Genomic DNA, 25351 nt, shown 5'->3' on the forward strand with positions numbered 1-25351 from the left:
ACCAGGGATTACATACATCCTGCGCCATCAGCTACAGGTTGCGGGAAACAAGGTTTTGAAGGAACTGGTACACCGAGCCGTAATTTGTGACAGAGTACTGTACGTACCACCTGGTCAATATGAGAGTAGGGTGTACAGTCGGGGCACCGCTGCCCACACTACCCGGTCTTGCTCCTCCCATTGCGACATGAGGGTCAATGACGCTTGCCATCTGGGACTCTTGCTCTGGCTTCACCAGCCACAAGCTGTGGGAAACAGGGGAACAGAATGTGAACAACAGGGGATTATTCCTCCTCCTACACAAGTCACAAGTTGGAAGCAACATACTAGTAAGCCAAAATTTGGTAACAATATGGGGATCATTCCTCCTGCTACACCGGCCGCTTGTTGTGAAAGACAAGGGATTGTACCACCGGTTGTGAAAGACTGGGTTTCAACCTCCTGCCTAGCCTAATCAGCGGCAGGATGTGAGAGACAGAGAACAAAACCACCTGCATCGCCAACCACAGGCTAACTGTGGTTAGTGTAGCAGGCAGTTGAGTTCCCTGCATCTCACAACATATGGTTGATGAGGCAGGATGTATAAACCCCAGTCTTTCACAACCGGTGGTGTAGTACACTGTCCTTTACAACAAGCGGCTGGTGTAGCATGAGGAATAGTCCCCTACGTGTATTTTTCCATGATTGGGGCTGGCGTAGCATGGGTGGGAATACGACCTTGTCTTTCACCTTGGTCTTTCACAACCGGTCGTTTTGTCTCCTGTCTTTCGGAACAAGCGGCTGGTGTAGCAGGAAGATTAGCACTTGGTCCTCTGTCGTTCACAACCGATGGCTGGAGCAGCAAGAGGTGTATTTCCCTGACTTTCACAGTCTGTTGACGGTGGTGACGACACATGATGTATATAACTAGCGACTTGTCTCTCACAACCAGAGGGACTTGAAGCAGCCCCTGTGTCTACTAACTGTGGTTGATGTAGCAGGCAGTTCAGTTCCCTGTATCTCACAACATATAGCTGATGAAGCAGGAGGTATAAACCCCAGTCTTTCACAACCGGTGGTGTAGTACACTGTCCTTTACAACAAGCGGCTGGTGTAACATGAGGAATACTCCCCTACGAGTATTTTTCCAAGATTGCAGCTGACGTAGCATCGGTAGGAATACAACCCTGTCTTCACCCTGGTCTTTCACAACCGGTCGTTTTGTCTCTTGTCTTTCACAACAAGCGGCTGGTGAAGAAGGAAGATTAGCACTTGGTCCTCTGTCGTTCACAACCGATGGCTAGAGCAGCAGGAGGTGTATTTCCCTGTCTTTCACAGTCTGCTGACTGGTGTAGCAAGGGGAATGCTAGTCGTTTTTCGTAACTTTTGGTTTGTGTAGCAAGAGGAATATACTCCCATGTCTCCATAATCTGTGGTTAGTGGTTAAGTGCCTTGTCTTTCACAACGAACGCCTGGTGTAACGGGAGGAAGGGCCACAGTCTTTCACAACTTGGGCCCCGGTCATTCACAACCTGTGGTTGGTGTAGCAGGTGGTATAGTCCCGTGTCGTTGACAGTCTGCGTACTGGTGTTAGAATTTCACCGTCTTCTGTAATTTTGGGCTGCTGTAGCAGGTGGAATATACTCCAGTGTGTTCATAATTTGCTGTTGGAGCAGCAGGAGGAATAGTTCGCAGTCTTTCAGAGCTTTTTCCCCTGTCCCTGATGAAGAATGGGTATTAATAGTCCCATGTGTCTGACACCCTGTGTGGTATTAACCCCCGTCTTTCACAGGCGGTCATCCAGGGACTGTACATCTACTAGTTTCGAAAGACTGGGGTTGATACCTCCTGCTACACCAACCACACTGCTTTACGTCCCACTGGTTCCCTGTCCCTCACAACCTGTAGGTGGTGACTACACATGATGTATATGACTAGTAACTTGTCTCTCACAACCAGAGGGACTTGAAGCAGCCCTTGTGTCCACTAACTGTGGTTGGTGTAGCAGGCAGTTGAGTTCCCTGTATCTCACAACATATAGCTGATGAGGCAGGAGGTATAAACCCCAGTCTTTCACAACCGGTGGTGTAGTACACTGTCCTTTACAACAAGCGGCTGGTGTAGCATGAGGAATACTCCCCTACGTGTATTATTCCGTGATTGCGGCTGACATGGCATGGGTGGGAATACGACCCTGTCTTTCACCCTGGTCTTTCACAACCGGTCGTTTTGTCTCCTGTCTTTCGCAACAAGCGACTGGTGTAGCAGGAAGATTAGCACTTGGTCCTCTGTCGTTCACAACCGATGGCTAGAGCAGCAGGAGGTGTATTTCCCTGTCTTTCACAGTCTGCTGACTGGTGTAGCAAGGGGAATGCTAGTTGTTTTTCGTAACTTTTGGTTTGTGTAGCAAGAGGAATATACTCCCATGTCTCCATAATCTGTGGTTAGTGGTCAAGTGCCTTGTCTTTCACAACGAACGCCTGGTGTAACGGGAGGAAGGGCCACAGTCTTTCACAACTTGGTCCCCTGTCATTCACAACCTGTGGTTGGTGTAGCAGGTGGTATAGTCCCGTGTCGTTGACAGTCTGCGTACTGGTGTTAGAATTTCACCGTCTTCTGTAATTTTGGGCTGCTGTAGCAGGTGGAATATACTCCAGTGTGTTCATAATTTCCTGTTGGAGCAGCAGGAGGAATAGTTTGCAGTCTTTCAGAGCTTTTTTCCCTGTCCCTGGTGAAGAATTGGTATTAATAGTCCCATGTGTCTGACACCCTGTGTGGTATTTACCCCCGTCTTTCACAGGCGGTCATTCAGGGACCGTACAACTACTAGTTTCGAAAGACTGGGGTTGATACCTCCTGCTACACCAACCACACTGCTTTACGTCCCACTGGTTCCCTGTCCCTCACAACCTGTAGGTGGTGACTACACATGATGTATATGACTAGTAACTTGTCTCTCACAACCAGAGGGACTTGAAGCAGCCCTTGTGTCCACTAACTGTGGTTGGTGTAGCAGGCAGTTGAGTTCCCTGTATCTCACAACATATAGCTGCTGAAGCAGGAGGTATAAACCCCAGTCTTTCACAACCGGTGGTGTAGTACACTGTCCTTTACAACAAGCGGCTGGTGTAGCATGAGGAATACTCCCCTACGTGTTTTTTTCCGTGATTGCGGCTGACATGGCATGGGTAGGAATACGACCCTGTCTTTCACCCTGGTCTTTCACAACCGGTCGTTTTGTCTCCTGTCTTTTCGTAACAAGCGACTGGTGTAGCAGGTGGTATAGTCCCGTTTCTTTGACAGTCTGCGTACTGGTGTTAGAATTTCACCGTCTTCTGTAATGTTTGGCTGCTGTAGCAGTTGGAATATACTCCAGTGTGTTCATAATTTGCTGTTGGAGCAGCAGGAGGAATAGTTCGCAGTCTTTCAGAGCTTTTTCCCCTGTCCCTGGTGAAGAATGGGTATAGACCCATGTGTCTGACACCCTGTGTGGTATTTTAACCCCCGTCTTTCACAGGCGGTTATTCAGGGACTGTAATTTTTGGCTGGTGTAGCGGGTTGAATTAATCCAGTGTGTTCATAATTTGCTGTTGGTGCAGCAGGAGGAATAGTTCGCCACTTCAGCACCACCCGTTGGGCCTAATGGTATTAGGCTACATCAGCGGCGCTCTTGATATCAGGTTTGTGACCTCCGACACGTAGCATTCGTCTTCAGTTCTCATCAGTCCACATTTTAGGATGCTCCGATGTGTTCGGTGATAAATGCCGCCTGACTTTCTGCAACTCCATAATTTTATTGCTGCCGGTACTCAGTACTAAATGCGCATGTCTCACACTGAGAGGACTGAATAATGAAAAAAAAAAACCCAGAGATAATTGGATTAAAAAACGATATCTGGTTAGTAAAGCACAGTTTATTAGCTTTCAACTGATAGTAACGGCCAGTGCAAAAGTTTTCATATAGATTCTCATGATATGATAGCCACTGTCCGTGGTGTTATGATAAACAAGAGAGCTTTGCGTCGAGGTGTTAATTACCGGGTTTTAAATTGGAGACACGGTCGCGATCGATTATGGCAAATAGGCCCTTTGGTGGGGCTATAAAGGGGGACCGCCCAATCCAGTGGTCGTGGTCTGGGTACCGGGGTGGTCGTGTTACCTGGGGCCTTGTAATGGTAATTAGAGAGGAAACCATTCGTCATAGCGGGGTGGTCGCCGACGGCCAACCGGGGTTCCACTGTACTTATAGTCTTCATCACTGACCTTCGTGTGGGCTACAACGTTTTGATTGAAATGCGAATGTAGGCTTCAGAGACCGCTTTCGAGTTTACATGAAAACATTCTCAATCCTTGACGATGTAGTCTTCAGTAACACTTTCTTCCAAGATGAATATATTTTATTGATAAAATGCCCCATTATTCAGTCAAGATATAGGGTATTCACAGTTAAAAACTAATATACATTACATTACATGTAATATTGTATGCTTATACACTATATTATAAGAGGACAAGTCTTTGAGGATACGGCATCAGATGAGTTAAAAATTACTTCTTTTCAAAACTCATCATTACTGAACTAAAGGGATGAAGAAACAGTGCCCATAATTGCAATTTCGATTGGCTGGGAGTTTTTTTAAATTGTACCATATTTCGTAACCACTGTGGCTTTGGATTTTAAAGCTCGAGGTCATGACCCTTTTAGGTCTGTTGATCTCTCACAACAAATTTCCATCTGGTGTGATTCCTGACCTGGCCACTAGGGGGCCAAAACTAAAACATGATGTAAACTGGCTGTTTGGCACCTTTACTATTGCATGCTTTTCAACTGAATGACTCAAGACTATCAACTTTACACACAGAGGCCATTTTTGTTGCTTAGTACTTTGAATACCCTTTTTTAAAATAGTTATATGGATATCAAAACACAGTTTTCTTTAGTCATCTGGGTGAATGTATGGACAAGTTCTTTTTTTCAAAGGAAACATGGGCCAAACACTTTCAAACATCTAGGGAAAGCACTAATGAAGTACACAATGAAAGTGCCTTTTGAAAAATTTATCCCTGAACCGGTCTGATAAATAATTCTTGCGTGATCTAAGGGATCTTTCTATAAAATACAATTTGAAAGTTCTCTAGGAAAAAAACACACTGCTAACAATTTCCATATGTATAAACAGGCCATTCAAACATTGCGTAATCTCAATTCCTGATACTCAAAACAACCCAAAATTGGCACTGCAGGCAAGCCCTGCTGGTAAACTGCCAAATATTTGGGGCATTTAATTTTCCCAGATTATGCAAATAACTTAGATTCAAGAAAGTAAAAATCATGAAAAAATATCTTCAATTAAAAAAACAAGACAGCCAAAAATAAAATTGCAAAATTTTATTTTTCAGAAATTTTTCACGAACCATAAGCACAAACATTCGACTGTTTACAGTATATTGCAAACACTATGATAGTAGAGGTGATGAGTTGACAGCAATCTTTGAATGACATTTTGAATACGTGACGTACCAAACAAGAGAAAATAACCCATAATAATCAATGTGACCAAGAATTAAATAAAGACTAGTCTTTATTTATTCTTGATATGACGTACATAATTTCATCCATTCTACAACACTACAGAATTCAGGTGATAACGTTTCACCGCTACATGTATATTACACAATATTCTATGTTCAGTTTGTACAAAGCACATCTTGAAGAGTGAGGTATAGTGTGCGATTATCCCACCACCAACCACCTCACCCAAGGAGTCCACACGATCTCCAATCAATGACAAAACATTGTTTCATTTGTATGTACGCAGTATCTCTTTGCATAACTAATTTTGGTTACTGTATTCGCAGTTAATCTGGCAAATGGACGGGGTGAGTGATGGGTGATTACATAATACACTGTTACCCCTGATGCCTGCTTGAACAACTGCAAAAGAAATCACCACCATTATAGTTATGCATGAGAAAAATCACCTGCGAAGAAAATCATTTTTTACTTTGATTGGAGACCGTTTTCTAGAACCATCATCTTTGCATTCAAACCTGCAAACTCACTCTTTTTCCAAGTTATCTTTTCACAAAATTACTATTTGATCTACATGGGCACTGTCCACACACTCAGGTCAGTGTTGACACTACAGATGTCGTCAAGGTCATGAACCAAGAAAAGTGCTCCAAGAATTTATAGACAATCCCCATGCACACCGAACAGAACAAAGCACCATTTTCTTTTTATAATTTAAAACTCCACAAATAACTCATTTCATAAGAACAGTGATAGAAAAAGGAACAATTTTCGGTTTTTATAATTCAGAGATCCCCAAAGGGAGTTTTGTTGTTGAAAATGATCACCCTTTTGAGCCTACTCACATGTACCTGTAATCTGACATTTAAAGCTTATCCTTTATCATTTCAAAGACTGGTTTGGTGCAAGGCAAACACAACATACCCAATGCATGTACACATTGGTACGCTAAAGTACAAGTGACGGCTTTGTGACCTTATGCAAATGCCAATTTGAAATGCCATAGAGACTCGACATACATGTAAGTCAAAATTGGCTTAGTTAAAGCTATACAGACAGTCATGATTGAGAGATACAAGTAAGGGAAGCTAATTTGCCATTTACAGTAGAGCTGTGATGCCCACAATGTAAAATATTCCTAAAAAGCTCAATCCTAAACAGCGATCCAACTTTTCCCTGAAGTTTAGAACCTCGAGAGATAATATAAAATGATTTATTTTTAAACATATTTTAGGCATATTTGTCACGGACATGCTTGAAGTGAACACTGATCTGCGCGTTAATTTATCTACTGTACAAAAAGTACTTGATTAACCCTTCAGCTACAAAGCGTCGTTATTATGATATTTGACACCGACAGTGTCCAGAGCAAAAAAACTGTACATTTTTTTCATGTGAACATGCATGCTGTCCATGAAACTGCGTCTAAAATCATTATTTTTTGTTCGATTTTAAAAATTCAAAGTTTTACGGAGAGTCGAGTCAAAAATCTCTCCATTTGTTGTCAAATTAAGTATTGTAGAAGAAAAATGAAAATCCTCCAAAAACGTCTCATCCCTGTATTACCATACCCCTGAAGTAATCCTGAAATATATTCAGGATTCAAGCGTCACAGTATGTTACAGGTATTACCAGTATTATAAGAAGGGTGCTATAGATATAAAAGTGGACACAAGCTTATGAATTGTCATTGTAGAATTGTGTATTTTTGGGTTCATTTTCCGATGGATATCGGATCTGCCCACGAGCAGCTCAGTGACGATCAACAGAACCTGGTGCACCCAGCCATTGGTATCATGACAGCTTAACATAGCTTCTTTGGAGGTCTGATCCTTCACGCCCAACACTTCACAATTTACAAATCTGCATCAATATCATGTTCCATTAAAGAGTCGATTTAAAGAGTCGATTTAAAGAGTGAGGTCAGTCTTGGGGCGATATGGTGCATTAAAAACTCATTTTGGGACCACAGAAAGTTTCAGTCACTCAAATGACTACTGTATTCTGTGGCTATTGTCCAGTAACCATGCAAATATCAGACTCGTATATACCAGATTCTCATAAATAATGGACAAGTCTGTCACGTCCTAAAGTATGTAGACAATAACAAATCTTGTATCTAACGGACCAAAAAATACTGGCCAAGTAGTCGAGTCCAATATATGCCAGGTCTATCGTGTGTCGCATCAACAAGTTACATGTAAGAAAAGCACAGCAAATCAATAAACACATAATCATATACAGCGTCATCCTTCCCTGTCTGCCTTTTTCACGCACAATTTCATGGCATTTACAATCAAATGTCCTGCAAAAATGTCTGAACGGCCTTTCATAGTTTCCTCGCACAGAGACTTAATTCCCATTTTCAGGTTGCCTCCAACGATTTAGTCACATTGATTCTCCAATACCGAGTATATTTATTTTCGACACTTACACCATCATCGAATCCAATGCTGGTATCGTTTTCACAAGTATTTCTAAATTGCAACATGCTCCTTAGACCACATTTTTTTATATGTTGCATTACGAATCCCCCTGGGGTCATTTTCCGGAAAATGGAAAAAATAAAAGTCGGGATGACCATTTTTGACACACTTTTTTTCTCCCCCGACCATAAAATAGGGAAAAATGAACAATAATTTTTCCCGACGACCAATTTCCAAAATTTTTAATTTTTTGGGTCCCCTCTAAAATTGATAAAAAATAAGCATATTTTCATTATATTTCCCCTGCCCCACATAGATTTTGAGTCCGATGAAATTTTTTATTCTCATCCCACATCAGTTTTGAGATTGAAGAAGACCATACATCTTTTTAAAATTCCCGCCCCACCCACAATGGTTTTGGAACTGAAGTTTCGTAATCCAACTTATTAAAAAAGTGTGGCCTTATTACACTTCGTTTTAGAAACCAAGATATAAATTATATTCATTCCACAATATGGATGCAGTCTCATCCCTCTCATAATTCATCAAACTTTGGTCAAGAGCTTCCATCTTTTTTAGAAAAGGTTCAAAAGCACTTCCTTCGAATATGACCCTAATTTGATAGGCTCTCCCGATATAGACAGTCAATAGTCACATCACTCATAATTTAACGTCTTCCTGATTAGCCATGCTGGCTAGAGTCTTTTTAATACGCAGAGCGGTCAACCGAGCAGCCGCATTGTGATACCAACACTCCTTCATCAGCTTAGACATCACTCGCAATGCCTGAAAGAAAACAAACAATCGATTGACAAGGTCCAGTATCGTATTACGATTACAATGGGGTAGGAATTACACAAGACTGCATTGGTGGACACCGTGACAAGGCTTACATTCTCTAACTCTGTTCTTAGTCTTTTCCATTCTGCAAAATGGGTTTGAAAGGGTTTAAGAGAATTTCTGAGCATAACGTTGCACAGAGGATTGTAGGACGGGGTCGGAGTCTCCGTGACGGAGTCTCGTGAGGGTCAAAACCGCAGTGAGGTAACCAACGATCGCCACCTGTGTCGCTACTGTCAAAAAATATGTGTAACGCACCTCACTACTCTGCCACCTGTTGGGCATTGATGGCCTCTGGCGGTCAACGCACACTATCTTCTTCATTTCTTCCATTGAAGGGTCGTTAGGGACGCAGTCCTGGTAAGGAAGCGAGTACTCTTCATGCAGACCTGAAATGACAACACCAATAATGACTCATGGGTCACACAACAATGAATTTAACTATTTACAGCAAGTTGGGTAGGATTTTATTGACCATTCGAAATTTTATACCATCTTGTACCCAAGTCTCTCTTACATGTCTCGCACAGCCACAGATGACAAATAGGTCAACCTAATTTTATAAAATTTACGACCCAAACTTATGAACAAGCTTGAACACTTGCTTACCTCCGACAGTTGTCCGTCTAGCGATCTCCCACAAGACAAGGCCGAGTGCATATACATCGGCACGCTTGAAAGATTCAAAGTGGCTCATATTTATCGTGACGTCAAGAACCTCCGGCGCCATATACCGCTTTGTCCCAACTCGATGATTGGGCGCAATGTCGACGATGTCACGGGCCGAGTCGTGGCGTACAGCCAGCCCCAGATCAGCTATGCAGCATGTGCCGTTCCTCTTAACTAGGATATTCTTACTCTTCAGATCTCTGTGGGCAATTGCTGGTTTGCCTGCAAATAAAGTGCAGTTATTATGTAAAGGAATTTGCTGAAACTTGGTATAAACTTATATAAAGTATATATACATCTGTCTACAAAACGGCAATGGTGCAATGTATATTTCGTACGTTTTTATGCAATTGAAAAGTTTTAAATTCAATTTCATATTTTCATTCTTTTATAAACAGCTGTGTGTAGGCCTTTACCTTGTGTACCCATTATCTCCATATGCAGATGAGCTAGACCGCTGACTGTAGACAGAGCCAGCTTGATCATGCCAGGGATGTCACATATGGTTTGATTTAGGTAGTCAAACAGTGAGCCGTTCTCGTGGTAATCAGTGACCAGCCAGAGCTGTGTCCAAGTGCCGTTGTCTGAAGAGAACAAATCATGATAATAATGAATAATAAATAACACTTGATGTAGCACCCTTTCCACTGAAAATTGACCAATGTGCACATCACTACTAAAAAAATAGTCTAACATTGAAGTGTCGTGTAATGTCGATATTATTGGCAGTTCTTATGCTTATCTGCAGAGCGTTCCACATTCGTTCAGGGGGCCAGTGACACAAATGCCCTTCCACTGAATGTTATCGGCAGAAATCTTGGTTCCACTGACTCATATAAGTCGAAAAGACGACCAAAACGAGATATTTCCAGTGTCTTATTGTACCGCAAACTTGCTTTCTTATGTTTATTTTAATGCAAAGCCTTGCAATTGCTTTGTCAACAGTCCACTTACCCTTATTGTCAGCAGCAATGAAACCAAGGATATTCTCATGTCGTAACATGACAGTCTGGTAGCTCTCTGCCTCTCGGAACCACGACCTCTCTTCTCGCGCATGGAAGATCTTGACAGCAACATTCTCACCTCTCCACCGTCCACGCCACACTTGACCAAAGCGGCCCCTACCGATAACCTCAGCGAGACAGATAGTTCGGGCAATGGTTCGTTGTACCAGGAGAGGCAGACCTAAAACAAGATGGACATCGTTGATACCACAGATCAAGTTTAAATGTAAACTGTTTCCGTTCACGGGTTACAGTTTACAGTTAACGTTACACTGCCAATTTTCTCCGGGATTGTATTTGTAAAGTGAAAAATATTTGGGACCTTTGGGACAGTAAAGAGTAAAGGCTTTTTTTAGGTACCGCCAAACAATGCCAACAACAATGCAAATTTAGGGAATGAGGTACAGATATTTCTGTTAACCTCCCGGGCAGATGAAGTTCTCAAATATTTTTGCGTATACAGCCCATGCTGAGCAAGGAATCGAACATAACAGCTGCAATCGCTCATGAGGAGACAACCCGTTTTTTTCTCCATTAAAATCAGCAATTTGAATACAACGACCTCATTCTGAAACAATTATTCACTCAGAGTTATCAATGTATGATATATCACAGGACACGCGAAAAAGCTAACTCTCCCTGCCTCACCTGAGCCAGAGCCTGAATGAGTCATATCATCGATCATCTCCCGTATGGTCGTCGATTCCGACTCCATCATCGGCTGCGATTCAACAGCATAGAGCTGTCGCCGGTAACTTGTCCTTCGTTTCCTGTACTGACATATACAGAGTATGACCATGAAGAAGATGCAAATGAAGCATATTGGCCCCGCAATCACCACAGCCAATTCTAATGTCGTCAAACCCTTCTGTTGGTTTGCGCCTTCATATTCTGAAAAAAAAGCATAACGTTTTACTTCAAATTATGTAAAAAATGGCACTTTGGACGCCTTCAATAAAGTACACACACACCGAACCATAAATTTTTGGATCCACCTTGTATGCCAAGGCCATGACACCCCTCCCATTGCATGCATATGCAGGTAAAGCCATACATTCTAGTGAGTATTTATATTGTAATAACCGGCACATTAATAATGTCGTACTTTTTACTATGTGCTATAAAACACCTGTCAGAATAAAAAAGCATCCTTTCGTTTGCATATGAACGCTTCAGGATGGACTTCCCTCCCCCCATGTTCGCACTTCATATGCTTTGGCACCAACCTACCCTCTCAGTGCGTATGTGTACTTCATGGATGGCCCTTTAGAATGTAGTTACTCGCCAATATCTTCACAATATGACACGCGTGTACTTAGTCAAAATAGACAAAGAGGCTTTGATACAAGAATGATATCAGGTTTCTGTTTTTAGTCTTTGGAGAGGGCTGGGGGAAGGAGGTTCAATTCAAAGAGAGAAATTTTCATACTTATAGGCTTCAACCTATTTTGATGTACTCCCTTACAACTAATCGGACCCCTAGCTCCTGCCTGAATTTGCTTATGGGTGGGTCAGTATTCTTCAAACTAAATCGTATTATTTGTCGAGCAGCTTTTTAAAACTTCACTCCAGTAGTGTTAAGTCATTTTTTCATAGCACCACTTGGTGTCCCAGACGAAAGGAGTGAGACAGACAGACAGACAGACAGACAACATAGAAAGCAAAAACATTTCTAACAGCTTAAAAAATTGCTGCAGGGCCCGGTTGATCAAACTGCGTCACTTGTAACGCTGGCAATAAGTCCTATGCTACTATGTAAATTTTCTTAAGTTAATCATAGTTAAGCTAATGCTGGCAATTATCTCTTTGGCCGATTGTGCAACAGGGCCCTACGTTTCAAAACATACTACCTACTAGACTAGTTTAACATTGCAGAACAAGGTTCGGATATTAAACAAAAGACCGCCTCTCATTTTTGAAGATGGGTGAATTATTCAATGATTGACGACACAATGGGTGATATGAATAAAGACTAGCAAATGCTTTTACTTCAATTTTGTACAGAAAGGCCTAGTGTAAATGTACATGGAGTTTTAGATAAAAGCATTTGCTAGTCTTTATTCATATTACCCAATCATGCAAAACTTGGCTGACTTGTAAGTTGTATTTGTAAGGCCACTTTTTTTTATTTGTTGGGTTTTCCAGAAAGTGGGAAAAAACAAAAGTCCCGACAACCGTTTTTGACACACTTTTTTCTCCCCTGACCATAAAATAGAGAGAAATGAAAAAATATTTTTCCTGACGACTAATTTCTCTTTTTATAAAGACTATTTTTTGTGCAAATTTTTTAAAAGTCATATTGTTACGGTTTAATGGACTATAAATTCATTTTGAAGATCTGAGTCATCTCTTGAGTATGACACAGGGCGGATTTCTAAATAAATAATTTGTCAGTCCCCAGGTGCAAGGCGCTTGCATTAAAAACAATAAGGGAAGATATGGTGAGTCAATAAAGGAATAGAGGAAAAGCAAAGACAGACAAAGCTTTGAAAAACCTAAGCTACCAAATCAAAGAATTCATTCTGTCCTTGTCTACAAGAAGCCATGTCCGAGGCTAGCACTTGATGCAGTGGCTACAAGCTCTTCGTGCAGGTTTCCCTTACAAAGTGGATGAACAAGTTGAGGGAGAGAATGCGAAGACAGATGAACCCTGAAGTTAGCCGACGCTCATTCAATCACACCACACCCTGCTGACACGACTCAACAGAAAAGATGGCGTTTTAGCTATTCTATGAAAATTCACAATTTTTTCGTGGAAATCTCCGTCAATCAGTACTGAACGTGCAATACAGAAGAATTTGCACCCAATTTCAATTAATCTCCATAACATTTTGTTCATTTTCAATTCAAAACAGGATGAAGTTACCCTTTGAACTGAGCAACCTTAATTTCATCAAGCCCAATTCCACTGCTCTACTTTTGTCTATCATGTCAATGTAATATCAAAACCTCTCCAGTAGGATTTCTGTGTTAGCAGATCACAAATGTGATTTGACTTTGGCCAGGAAACGTACTTCTCACTGGGATATCCAGAATTAACACCCTTCACCAAAGCTGGTCAGCTTTTGATACTTTTGCTTCCATTCCTGTAAGTGAGGGATTGTTACTAAAACCACCACAATCTCACATGAGGAGACAACGTATGGACGAGGTCTGGACAAATTTCGACTTATTTTTCTCATTAAAGTCTGCAAGTTAAGGTCCAGGATCTGAGATCGTAACTCACTCAGGTATACGATAATAGCTGTTTATCATTGAATCAATCCGAGGACCGAGTTCAACCTCTACTTCTATAACACACTGAAAGCTGTGGAGTCTCATACAAATGTTCCAAAGAAAATTTTACAACACCAAACCCGATGAAAAGAAAACTGTTGATTGAAAAAGTACAAGCACTAAGTCTAGAAAGAACGAAAATATGACAAAGAAAGGAAATGTGCAACAGTAAAGTCCATCCACTGTGCAGAGACCAAGCAGAGTGTTAGTGCGACTTGAAACAATCAGAATACTGCTGCGATTTGAGGGAAACATTTCTGGCAATTTGAGGTTTCATGTACATGTACAAAATAAAACACAGTTGTCCTCGACTGCTACACCAAGGACCGCTATCCTCGGCTGCTACACCAAGGACCGCAGTCCTCGGCTGCTACGCCAAGGACAGCTTTCCTCGGCTGCTACGCCAAGGAGAGCTTTCCTCGGCTGCTACACCAAGGACCGCTGTCCTCGGCTGCTACACCAAGAACCACTTTCCTCGGCTGCTACACCAAGGACCGCTGCGATCATATCGAGGTTTAACTTATTTTCTATTACAATTATTTTGCAGGCACGAGAGCGCTAAGAGCCTGAAACCACCTTTTTAAGCCTGAAATTACAGGTCCTAATGGAATAATGCATTAGGTGATTATGACTAAAAAGCTTGAATTCAAGCTATAGCCTGAAGACCGTCAATGTCATACCTGCTTTTGTGACAAAGGCCTTTTACAATCAATCTTTATCAGCACAAAGTCTGTACTATTTAGACAAATTTTTGTAGGTTGAAAAAAATGATAGATAGAGGCAAAAAGGAACATTATAATTTTTTTATTTAATTGCCTTGCTCTAGTCTAAGAAAAGTTTTCTGATTACGTCAATTTAAAACGAGGTTTGAAATACCAATAACAAATCAGGAAGTTCAATCTTTCAGCAGTATTCTGATTGGTGATGTAAACATAGCAGATTCATTATACCTTCTGTGACCGGCGGGACAGGGGCAAGCGTGGGGCTCAGATCCCGGTTGCAAAAGTCGAACTCTTTGCAACACAATATTGCAAAATTGTACTGGTTGTTTGCCGCATCTTTACACCAAAAGGGCTGTTCTGGGGGGAGCAGTTTGTCCTTGTCGAAACATCTGGCAGGGGAAGAGAAGAGATGATGGATTTTTACAATGAGAGCCTCAAAATATCAGCCTTGAGTTTGTTTGAGTAAATGTCACTAAACCTGAAAATTAAGTGTTTGCAAACTGTCATCTTTCAAATTTCACCTTAATCTGAAAAAGACCTCTCAAGAATAAAAAAATCTAAATGAAAATGAAAAGAAAAGGCCAGGGGCATTTTTGTCCCGTTTAACACACCTATATCAGTAGTATATTAAAAGGCTCCCAAAAACTGAAGGTAACAATGCCTGATGCCCGCACCTTTGTACCTACCTACGGCTACACAGCCCATGACCTAAAGGTATCCTAATGGAACAGAACTGGGACAGAGTTGAATGTACCCTGCTAATGCTAGGCTACTTTAACAAGAATAACTCCCTCCCCTAAAGACCTTGAGACACCGGAAGGCCCCTTACACCTGAAATAAGCGACATGGAAGTTTGGAGAAATTTTACTTTTGACCACTGTGACCTTGAAAAGTAGGTCAAGGTGGGTGAGTGTACATGCCCCTAATTGACCAGCAGCTGGACGTTGTTTATGAGATAGATCTATGGATATGTGATGGTGCAATTTGTTATAGTTATATGATGTCGAGAATAGCCACATCTCGCGCTCTAAGCTCAAACAGGTTATCAAAAATAACATTACAAGAGATACAACTGAAGAATGAAAAATGACAAGGATGGATCTGGTGAAAAGCTGGACTGCATGGTGGCTTCACTTGTCCTGAATGCATGATGTTAGGAGATGGCAGGTGGTGACCATCGGCTCCGTCACACCAGTTTTTGACATTAGTCCGCCATGCCGCAAAATTCCTCTGTACATTTTTACATACAGAATTGCTTTCTGGGTGGATTTAAACCCTTTGTTCTGGAAACATAGGCACTGAAATTTTCACTGATGAAAAATCTAAATGTTACATATTGACCCAAAAAAACCAAACCTTGGAGGGGGTTGATAAATAATAGTGCCAGTATCCACAAAAGTGAGGTGAGGCCAGGGCATGAGAACAAGCAGATAGGTAATTTTAGAAGCAGTATTACTTGAAATGTTACATAAATTTGAAGAATCAAGTTTTTTTTAGACAAATGAGTTTGTAGTCTTTCTTTTTTTGAACCTGTGGACACTTGAAGATTTTTTTAGGATATCCTCGAATTAAATAACAGAATGGCGGAGTTAGTTGGGGAGGTTGCTTGGAAAGCATCGGAAGGGGTAGTATAATAGTGCAGGCATGAAAAGCGATCAATAATAAACAATACCATTACCACTACCAGGTACATTGTTGTTGATGTTGTTGTTTTGGTGGTGGTGCCTAATTCCCCGAGTTGACATGTTAAAAGATTTTTTACAAGTTTAAAAACTGCCAACCGGTGTGCAAGTATAGGCCGAGCTTTACCAGTGCATCACAACAAAAAAATGTCTGCCATTTATGCATAGCCATTAAACCATAAAAATATTTTATTTTGGCACAATAAATGCAAATCACTTGAAAAACTGTAAACTTATTCCTCTTTTCAGTGAAAACAGAGGTTTCTATGTTGTCTGCATCTATTCTGTGAAAAAACCCCAATATTTTCATGAGAAATGTTTCGATGCAATTTCGTCATAAAGCTCCACACACACGTGTATAAGTTGGACTTGTAAGAATGTTCAACTTCTGTTGATGGCTGTCGTGGTGCATTCCTTCCAGTGTTTTCTCAACACAAACAACGACAGAAAGCAAGTAGTACATGTAGGGCCGAATTTACAAAGGGTGTTTAGCTTAAAACAGCGTTTAATGTCTGAATAGACAGAGTCAGGGCCTTGCAGGGTTTCTTCATGAAAACCGCATTAGGCCCTGAAACTGATTATGTAGAATTTACACGCGTCTAACTCTTAAACACCCTTCGTAAATTCGGCCCGTATTGTTTATTACTCAACTGATAGCAATGCTTAACTATTTAATCATGTTGCTTGGAGAAAATACTGCTACTTTCAAAACCAAACGACCTTGCGGCAATGTTGGTCTGAAGTTAAGTCTTTCTGACCAATATAAGATCAGACTGACTGTCCCCTCTCCTAAAGGAGAGCAATAATCCTAAAGGAGGGCAATCCTCTAAATGAGAGCAATATCCTGAAAGAGAGCAATCTCCTAAAGGAGAGCAAAGCGGGATTTAACTGAGAAAAGCTTCAGCAACAAGTGCAACGCAAATAATTTGATTCAACAAAGAAAGGGAAAACGGGAGAACAGGTGAACTGAAAGCTATTGGAGTGGAAAACGATCTATTGTAGTTGTACCCTTCTTCATAAATTTCAGAGGATTGTTCATTGCAATTTTTTTCCACTCCAGTCAACATGAGAATAAGTGGCCTTGTCTAGTGCTGTATGCTATGACATGCAGGAGGTGGAGGAGAGCACTGAATTAGAATAAAGCTTGATGACCCCATCATTACCTAAAATCACATTAAAAACCTTTGGGGGAAGTGTGCAATTAGCAAGAGCATAAACCACAGGTAACCAATTTACTCACCCTTAATCTCCATAATTCAAAAATTTTAAATCTTAACTTGTACGAATCACTGCTCATGCAAGATGTGTTGCCTGTTTTCTTCGACAGCTTTCAAAACGGGTCACTTGCAGACACTCCTGTTTCCCATTCCCCTGATTTGAGATGTGTGGGAAAACTTCACCCCTTTTCACTTTCACCTGATTTGTGATATGCGGGAAAACATCTCTCCTTTTCACTTTCACCGGATTTGCGATGTGCGGGAAAACTACTCCCCTTTTCACTTTCACCTGATTTGTGATGTGCAGGAAAACATCTCCCCTTTTCACTTTCACCTGATTTGTGATGTGCAGGAAAACATCTCCCCTTTTCACTTTCACCTGATTTGTGATGTGCAGGAAAACATCTCCCCTTTTCACTTTCACCTGATTTGTGATGTACAGGAAAACATCTCCCCTTTTCACTTTCACCAGATTTGTGATGTACAGGAAAACTTCTCCCCTTTTCACTTTCACCTGATTGCGATGTGTGCGAAAACCACCGCCCTTTTCACTTTCACCTGATGCATGATGTGTGGGAAAACAGTAAACTTTGAGGCACGTTGAATGAGACCTTCATTTAAAACAAATGGCACATTGCGATGAAAAAAATCTGTTTTATCGCATCACAATGAAGTTCTGAGGCAAACACAGAATAGGTAAAGGATTGAGGAATAACTTGAAATTAAGCAAAAGGCAAATATGCTCATGAACGAGGTCAGTGAGGAGGATTCTGGATTCTGAATATTTTGAGGATTGTTGTAGCACATGCAGTATACATGTATGCTTTGCAATTGGATCAAAATTAAATTAAATTGTTTGTCATGCCACAGGAATAAAATCTTTTTCAACCGGATCGTCAAAAGGGCATGCGCAGTGGAATGCAAGAACACGAAAACCCAGAAGCTTGAGTGATACTGCCGAGAGCCAAGTATTTGAACAGCCAGTCCTGAAGCGAAGAAACCATCACCACCACAAGCAGTTTAAGGAAACGACACACAGGAACGGCAACAGAATGAGGCAACAGACAGCAAAGGGTTAAGAGGTTCAGCTAAAGCAGAACAAGTGAAAGTACAGGACCTTCTCCAAGGTTCAAGGGCTTGGTTCAAGGAAGCTACATGCAGTGGCCATGTTCAGGATATATATTCTCATAACACCCTGACCTGTTATTATGAACCCAAATTTGCCCCTTCCCACTTTCTGAATTCAAGACTCAGTAATTTCAGGATTTGATAGTTTGAAAGTTGGTCATACCTGCCTTTAACCCAAAATTGTCTCACATTCACTTGTCTAAATTAAATTTCAAGACTAAGTTTGAAAACTAGGGCATGCTTTCAACTCGAAAGTGTCTCACTATCTAATTCAAGACTTAGTGCTTTTGGCAATGAAAGTTTGAAAAATTGGTCACAGTGCTCTGTGACCTAAAACATGCATATTTTCGGTCCGATTTCGAAAATTCGAAGTTCTACAGAGAGCTGAGGCATAGATCTGTTCGTTTCTGCTGTCAGATTTAACTTAATCAATGAGGAGAAAAAAAATCCTCGAAAATCAGAAATGTGAAATCCTTGGACTTGTGATTAAGCCTACATGTGTAAGACAATCAATTTTACCATACCGACATGGAAACTGCATGACATTGACATATCACTGGGTGTTGTTTCAGCTGAAATCACACAAACCTGGCGCCAAAGTTGGATACAGATGTATGTTACAATAATCATGGTTGTGACAGCACATTCGGTGATACTCCTGCTTAGGTGGTTCATCCCCATCCAGGCACTGCACAGGCGTTGATTCTAACAAACCCTTGTCTTTGTCAATGCATCTAGAAATTGAACAAGCCATAGTTTATTAAGAACACAGAGATTTCACTAAGGAAAAAATAGGAACTCTTTTTTCATCCCTCCCCAATGTAACTTTAAGAAGATCTTTTCCTCAAATACAGAAAACATGCCAGGCCATAAAAAAATTAAAGCATGTGCAAAAAATATTTTTCCCCTAGTCTTTTGTTGTCGGAGCTGATTTTTTGAGGAAAGAGAATCAGTTGTGAGTTGTCCTTGTACTGTAGTCATTCCATACATTTTGCAGTTGAAAATACAAGAAAATTTTCTTTAAGTTGGTATATGTACCTTCCATCAAAACAAAGATTGGGCTCTGCAAAAGTTACATTACTACTACTGTACATGAAAACATGAACATAACCCTGAAGACCAACGATGTTCATGCACAATATATGTACACATATGAGGTTGTTCCAATTTCAATATGCTGGTCTTGATATCCCTTCCATAATGCTGCAAGAAAAACTTGGAAAAACAATAATAAAGAAAATTCATTTTTTTTTACAATTTAACTTTTGTACCCAAGAGATTAATATCAAAATTTCATAACGATGGCAATGAAATATTTTTTTGAATGCCTGTAAATTGACGCAGTGCCTGATTTTTGACATTTTTTTCTCTCTATCGCTCATTCTTGAAAACTTTTGATGAAATCTTTAAGGTTTTTTTTTTTCATTTTGTGCAACATGAACTGTCATCTATTTGAAAAAAATGGCCCCTGCTCAGATCCCTCAATTTTTTACTTGATTTGCAAACCCTTTGGCCTTTATTAACCTGGAAGTGGAGATTTAGAACCCTTTGGCTTTTAGTACCTGGAAATTTAGAGTTATGAAAAATTCAAACATTGCAGAAATCATCCAAAAGGATGTGGACATTTACTTCCGCAAAAGCCTCCAAGATCACATATGATCAGTTTTATTTACAAACCAAGTCTAATTACATGAATCACTGCTCCTTCCACACTGCATCTTCCAATCTGGCCATAAATGGTATCAATCATGACAAATTGTTTTGAAGAATCTTATGATCAAATTATGCAAGTTGTACTAATAATCATTTCCATGCATGATATATTTACCTGAATGCCTTTTTTTCCTTGCCTTCGATGCGAGACATTGAAGCGAAGCACACTCCATCAGTCTCACATGTTAAATTTGTGGCCAAGCAATGGTCACAGTGACACTTCAAACCTGAAAGAAATATTCAAAAACTTAAAGGTTCAGTACATTGTATGTATGTACATGTACGACAGTATTGTATGTGTTGCCCATAAAAATTGAGTTTGACCACTTGTTTTGGCTATGGTTTGTCTTCGTCAAAACTGCCCATTACCCATTATACACCAAAGAGAGTCAGATTCTTAACTTTCTCTTCATGTTCTTTTGACCACAATCACAATGTGGTTTGAAAAGTTAGAGAAGTTTTAGCGCGGAGAAAGCGTTGTATTCCTCGGACTTGCATAAGCTTGGATTTACGAAAGCAAGGACAAGGTGTCGAACAGCAATGCCGAGGTCATGATTTGCAGTCGTGTGTATAATGTGTGCATGTAACGTGCATCTGTATGTGTACTGACTACTGTTCCAAGGCTATAGGTTTACTGCAAGTGCATAGCAAGGTGAAGAAGCATGGAAGTGGGGAGTCCTAGGCCTATGGTGCACTGCCACTGGCACTGACTTAGGCAGTGACTAGTGACTCACTGACAGTGACTGTGAGTGTGACTGCCAGTGAGTGTGAGGAGTGAAGTCTTCTTTTTTCAGACCATGTTCACAGCCACCTGGACCAATAGCTTCAGTTTTCTCATTCGTCCATCCTTGCAATGCTAGGTCTTTCCTGGACATTGAGTTTTATGCTACTGCAATCTGCATTGATGATTGAGTTTGATTCATTCGACTTTGATGATCAATCAGACTCGGTCTCCGGGATCCGAGCTAGCTTAAGTTAAGCCTATTTTGGTTAACAATCGCTATTTCGCCCGGTTAATAGCCTCACAAAACACTCAAACCATTCTAAACCTACCATATGAAGTACTGATCGAGATGAACCACAATAAAAGGACTGATATTGCTATTTTATCCATCTTTCGAGCGAAATTCTAAGTTGTTTCGATCAAAATAAAATTCTCCGACTCCATTGCGATAGGCGATTCACACACACTGATCAATAAAAAAATTACTGCGCCCAATATATTTAGGATGATTTGGAAGATAAAATACAAGTTTATTCAAAGCATTGGGATCTGATGTCATAAATTTTGGTTCGCGTAGACTTGAACAATTTACAATTCTGAGGTTTTTATTCTGATCTGATATTGAATTACTTCTCGTACGCTAGTGTGTAAGAATATATAGCACAATTGTGTGAATTGGTTTTGTCTGGGTTAGGTCTCATTAGCCAGTGCGGCGGACCCCATCGAACGTGACGTCAAACTGGCCCCGAGGCACTTGAGTCACAACCAGACCGAATCTGGTCTGGTGCCTCCTTTCGCTTGTTAGCATAGTGAGAGCCATGTCAAGCCTCGCTCAGAATAAATCATAAATTGGTCCTAGCATCGAACCACCATTGCTGAAATGGTGCCGGAGATGAGACACTCGCTGACTCAGACAGTCGCAACCAAACCAAATTGGGCCTACCACATCAACCGACTTGCCAGTATATGATAGTCAAAACCACACCGAATAGGGGACCTGGGATATAATGGTGGGAAAGATAAGACAGTCATAACCTGCAGGGTGAGAGAGATGACCCAGTTACAACCAGACTGACTCGGGTCTTGCAGCTCCAACGTCTTGCCAAAATGGCGAGAGAGATATAAGTCTTATCAGATTTAATTCGGCCTGCTGATGCCTCAACTGTCTTGCCAAAATGGTGAGAGAGATGATACAGTCACAAACAGGCCTAACCGGGTCTGACACTTCCGCTGTCTTGCCAACACGATGAGAGAGCTTAGACAGACAAAACCTGACCAAATCGAGGCAAGCCATGATGATACACTCAGAAGACCGATCTGGACCTGGTACCTCCACCGTTTGGTACCCCATGGCCATGCCAACCGCTTTGCCAACACGATGAAAGAGATAAGACACTCACAGCAAGACCAAATTCGGCCTGGCACATCCTATGTACATATATATACATACGGCTAGGTAGCATAATGAGAGAGTTCCAATTAAATTCTTCTTTGACGAGCAGCAAGGAGGGAACATGAATGAAGATGGAGGCGAGGTACACAACAAATGAGGTTCCCATAGTTATTTCCTTTCCATGTAGGATTACATTCAGTTGATACCAGGGTCAACACAATGTTATAAAGTTGAGCCGAAGGTCCACGATGGTAGGCCTAGGTCTTTTCAAAGGGGTACCTTTTCTGATCAGCAGCAACAAACCTTTGTTGAGATTGTTGGCACGGGGATTTTTTCTAACTTCTGCTGATTTTTGATTTGAATGGCCATTGTAGTTGGATGGTCCCAGTCGCGTGAACACCTTTAAAAATGTTTGACCATGATAATCATACGATGATAAAATGTTGGCCGACTGGCATTTTACTCGGCACTTCCCGGCTGCTGGATGCCATTTTCAAGTTTTGACTTATCTCTTCTTTCAAGAAACATTTAGATTTCAGAATACACTCTGGTGGAAAATACAGCTATAAACAGCAGATTAAGTTTGTTCATCGTTTTGTGTGTACGCGACCTTCTGATTTGCACCGTTTTAGCGGCTGATGCGCCGGGGACACTAGACCGCCCTGGCCCGTCCCGCGTACATCAGGGCGGGAGCGTGGCACATATTGTTACCTGCAGAAATGACTTTCGGCCAATGAGATAGTAATGCACCATATCTCTTCTGGATGTGCCCTCTCCTTCATAGCTCGCCATGAGGCCAGAGAGTGTACCAAGTCTGGATGTGCCATGCCCCTTCACTATGCGTACTCTGTCTGATCTAGATGTGTACTCTCGATCCCAACGAAGTGTACCATGTTTGTACAGGGTTGACATTGTCTCCACCCTTGGGAAAAATGTGTCTCATTTTCACATGGTGAATACCTGATCATTTTCATAAAAGGATTGCATAACATCAGAACACCAGACCTGAAGAGACAGCAGATACTGCAACAACCATACCAGAACATGCTGTCACAACCAGACCTGATAGACAGGTGATGCTGGCACAACCAGACCTGGTGAGATTGCAGATGCTGCCACAACCAGATCTTGATCATGAAAATCGGAGAGATTTGTATTTGTCAAATTGACCAACTTATGTCTGTTAGTCACACACTCACTGAATACAGTCACAACCCTAGAGGAGACACTACAAATTGTATTTTGCTTATTGCATGACCGGAGACTGACCCACATATTACCAGCTCAAAGTCAGCAAGTAGGATCTGATATATTGAACCAGTCAACACTCAATATAAGAACATGGTCGATCCAATTCTCCGTCTCGTCCTAGAATCGTGCAATGTAGATCTGACACAACAGCTCGACCCTGCTACAGAGAAGCCAGTTATAATGTATGTTCTCGATCTTCAGATTTGAAAGATTCTTGTGCTTATTGGCAACTCTGTCTCCAACCTCCCCGACATTATTACATATATATGTTTATTTCGTACTATTATTTTCTTATAGCCTGACTATCATTGTGACCTGGCCTACCTGAGGTTGAGACACCTCGACGTGACCACTGAGAAGACAGTTCACAGCCTTGCTGCCACACCGCCATCGGTTTGATAGAAGGCCCCTTCGTCCGCGTTGAGTCTCGGGCAGTTGTAAAAAAACATTCGGTTCGTGATCGGAAAGTTAGGGCTATATTTCAGATTCCTTAGTCTCCGTTGACAACATAGCATGATTATTGCATTAGTACCAGGTAGTAATTCCACTTGCACTGACATGATTACTATTTTATTCAAAATACATTTCACATCCCATTAAAGGTTTCACCCTACTACAACCTACTACCTTGACCCTACTACTAACTTATGATATGCATATAATTTTCTAACGAGTCACTGCACATGCGCAGTGGGCTAACATTCAAATATTCCAGGTGGTGCAGGAAGAACAAATTGATGATGTACATTGCACAATCCATTGACACGAAATATTTGCCATCCGTAATCAAGTGGTTACCGGTAAAGCATACCTTGTCACAGGTATGCGCTTTTAGTGAACAATAATTGGAGAAGGCACAGTCCCATTGGAAGCTATTTTGCATGAAAAACCAACTAATCTCACGCTAGTATTGTCTATTTCTCAACTTATTTTTGAGTTGCCGCTCTCGACGTACGTGTTGGCTGTTTTTGTTAAAGCTTCATCATATTGTTAATCAACTTGATCCAACATTGTCGTATATAGCACCTTGACGATGTGTCATGTGCCAGAGTTCTCCATGCCCTTGTTGTATCACAGCTGGACTTTAACAACAGCCTTCTACTGGGTTTACCAGAGTGTGAACTTTCGAGACTGCAGAAGGCGCAAAACTCTGCTGCCAGGCTTTTAACCTGTACAAAAAAGCGAGAACACATAACACCTGTTTTAAAAGAACTTCACTGGCTGCCTGTGAGACTGCGCATTGAATATAAGACTCTTCTTATAGTTCATAATTCTCTCCACAAGGATTGCAGCCCAATTTAGCTGCGCGAGTTCCTCAGTCTGTGGAGGCCGGGTCGCTTCATGCTGCGGTTTGCCGATGACGGCTGGCTCCAGGGCTTAAGACGTCCCAAGGGCAAAACCTGCGGAGACCGCTCATTCGGTGTCCTGTCTCCCAGACTGTGGAATTCACTGCCGGCTGCCTTGCGCAGTCTCACACAGTGGTCTTTTCAATGCGCATCATGGTAACCTTGGTAACTCATCAATGTGCATCATGGTATCCTTGGTTACTTATCAATGTGCATCATGGTAACCTTAGTTACTTATCAATGTGCATCATGGTAACCTTGGTAACTCATCAATGTGCATCATGGTAACCTTGGTTACTTATCAATGCGCATCATGGTAACCTTGGTTACTTATCAATGTGCATTATGGTAACCTTGGTAACTTATCAATGTGCATCATGGTAACCTTGGTTACTTATCATTGTGCATCATGGTAACCTTGGTTACTTATCATGTGCATCATGGTAAA

The 25351-nt window shown here is 41.3% G+C and overlaps 1 protein-coding gene across 2 annotated transcripts; it reads right to left on the reverse strand.

Annotated features, from left to right (window-relative positions):
• Positions 1–4354: 4354 nt before the first annotated feature.
• LOC135499818 (TGF-beta receptor type-1-like) lies at positions 4355–21376 on the reverse strand. 2 transcript variants are annotated; one of them, XM_064790779.1, is made up of 9 exons: positions 21243–21376; positions 20305–20416; positions 14678–14838; positions 11100–11342; positions 10402–10632; positions 9864–10031; positions 9388–9669; positions 9037–9167; positions 4355–8724 (listed from the first exon to the last, which is right to left on the reverse strand). In XM_064790779.1, the coding sequence occupies exons 1-9, from the start codon at positions 21301–21303 to the stop codon at positions 8599–8601; spliced, it is 1515 nt and encodes a 504-aa protein (XP_064646849.1). In that variant the 5' UTR covers positions 21304–21376; the 3' UTR covers positions 4355–8598. The 2 variants fall into 2 exon arrangements, with proteins under 2 accessions (XP_064646849.1, XP_064646850.1); XM_064790780.1 differs by lacking the exon at positions 14678–14838 and adding an exon at positions 19065–19210.
• Positions 21377–25351: the final 3975 nt, after the last annotated feature.

Source organism: Lineus longissimus, chromosome 15 (genome assembly GCF_910592395.1).
Source record: "Lineus longissimus chromosome 15, tnLinLong1.2, whole genome shotgun sequence".
Taxonomy (NCBI): Eukaryota; Metazoa; Nemertea; class Pilidiophora; order Heteronemertea; family Lineidae; genus Lineus; species Lineus longissimus.

Coding starts and splice junctions, on each gene's coding strand:
- LOC135499818 (XM_064790779.1), bottom strand. CDS start 21,303: ATGGATAAAATAGCAATATCAGTCCTTTTATTGTGGTTCATCTCGATC. Junction 14,839..20,304: donor AAGGAAAAAAAGGCATTCAG/GTAAATATATCA, acceptor TTCCCCTGCCAG/ATGTTTCGACAAGGACAAAC. Junction 10,032..10,401: donor CATTGCTGCTGACAATAAGG/GTAAGTGGACTG, acceptor TGTTCTCTTCAG/ACAACGGCACTTGGACACAG.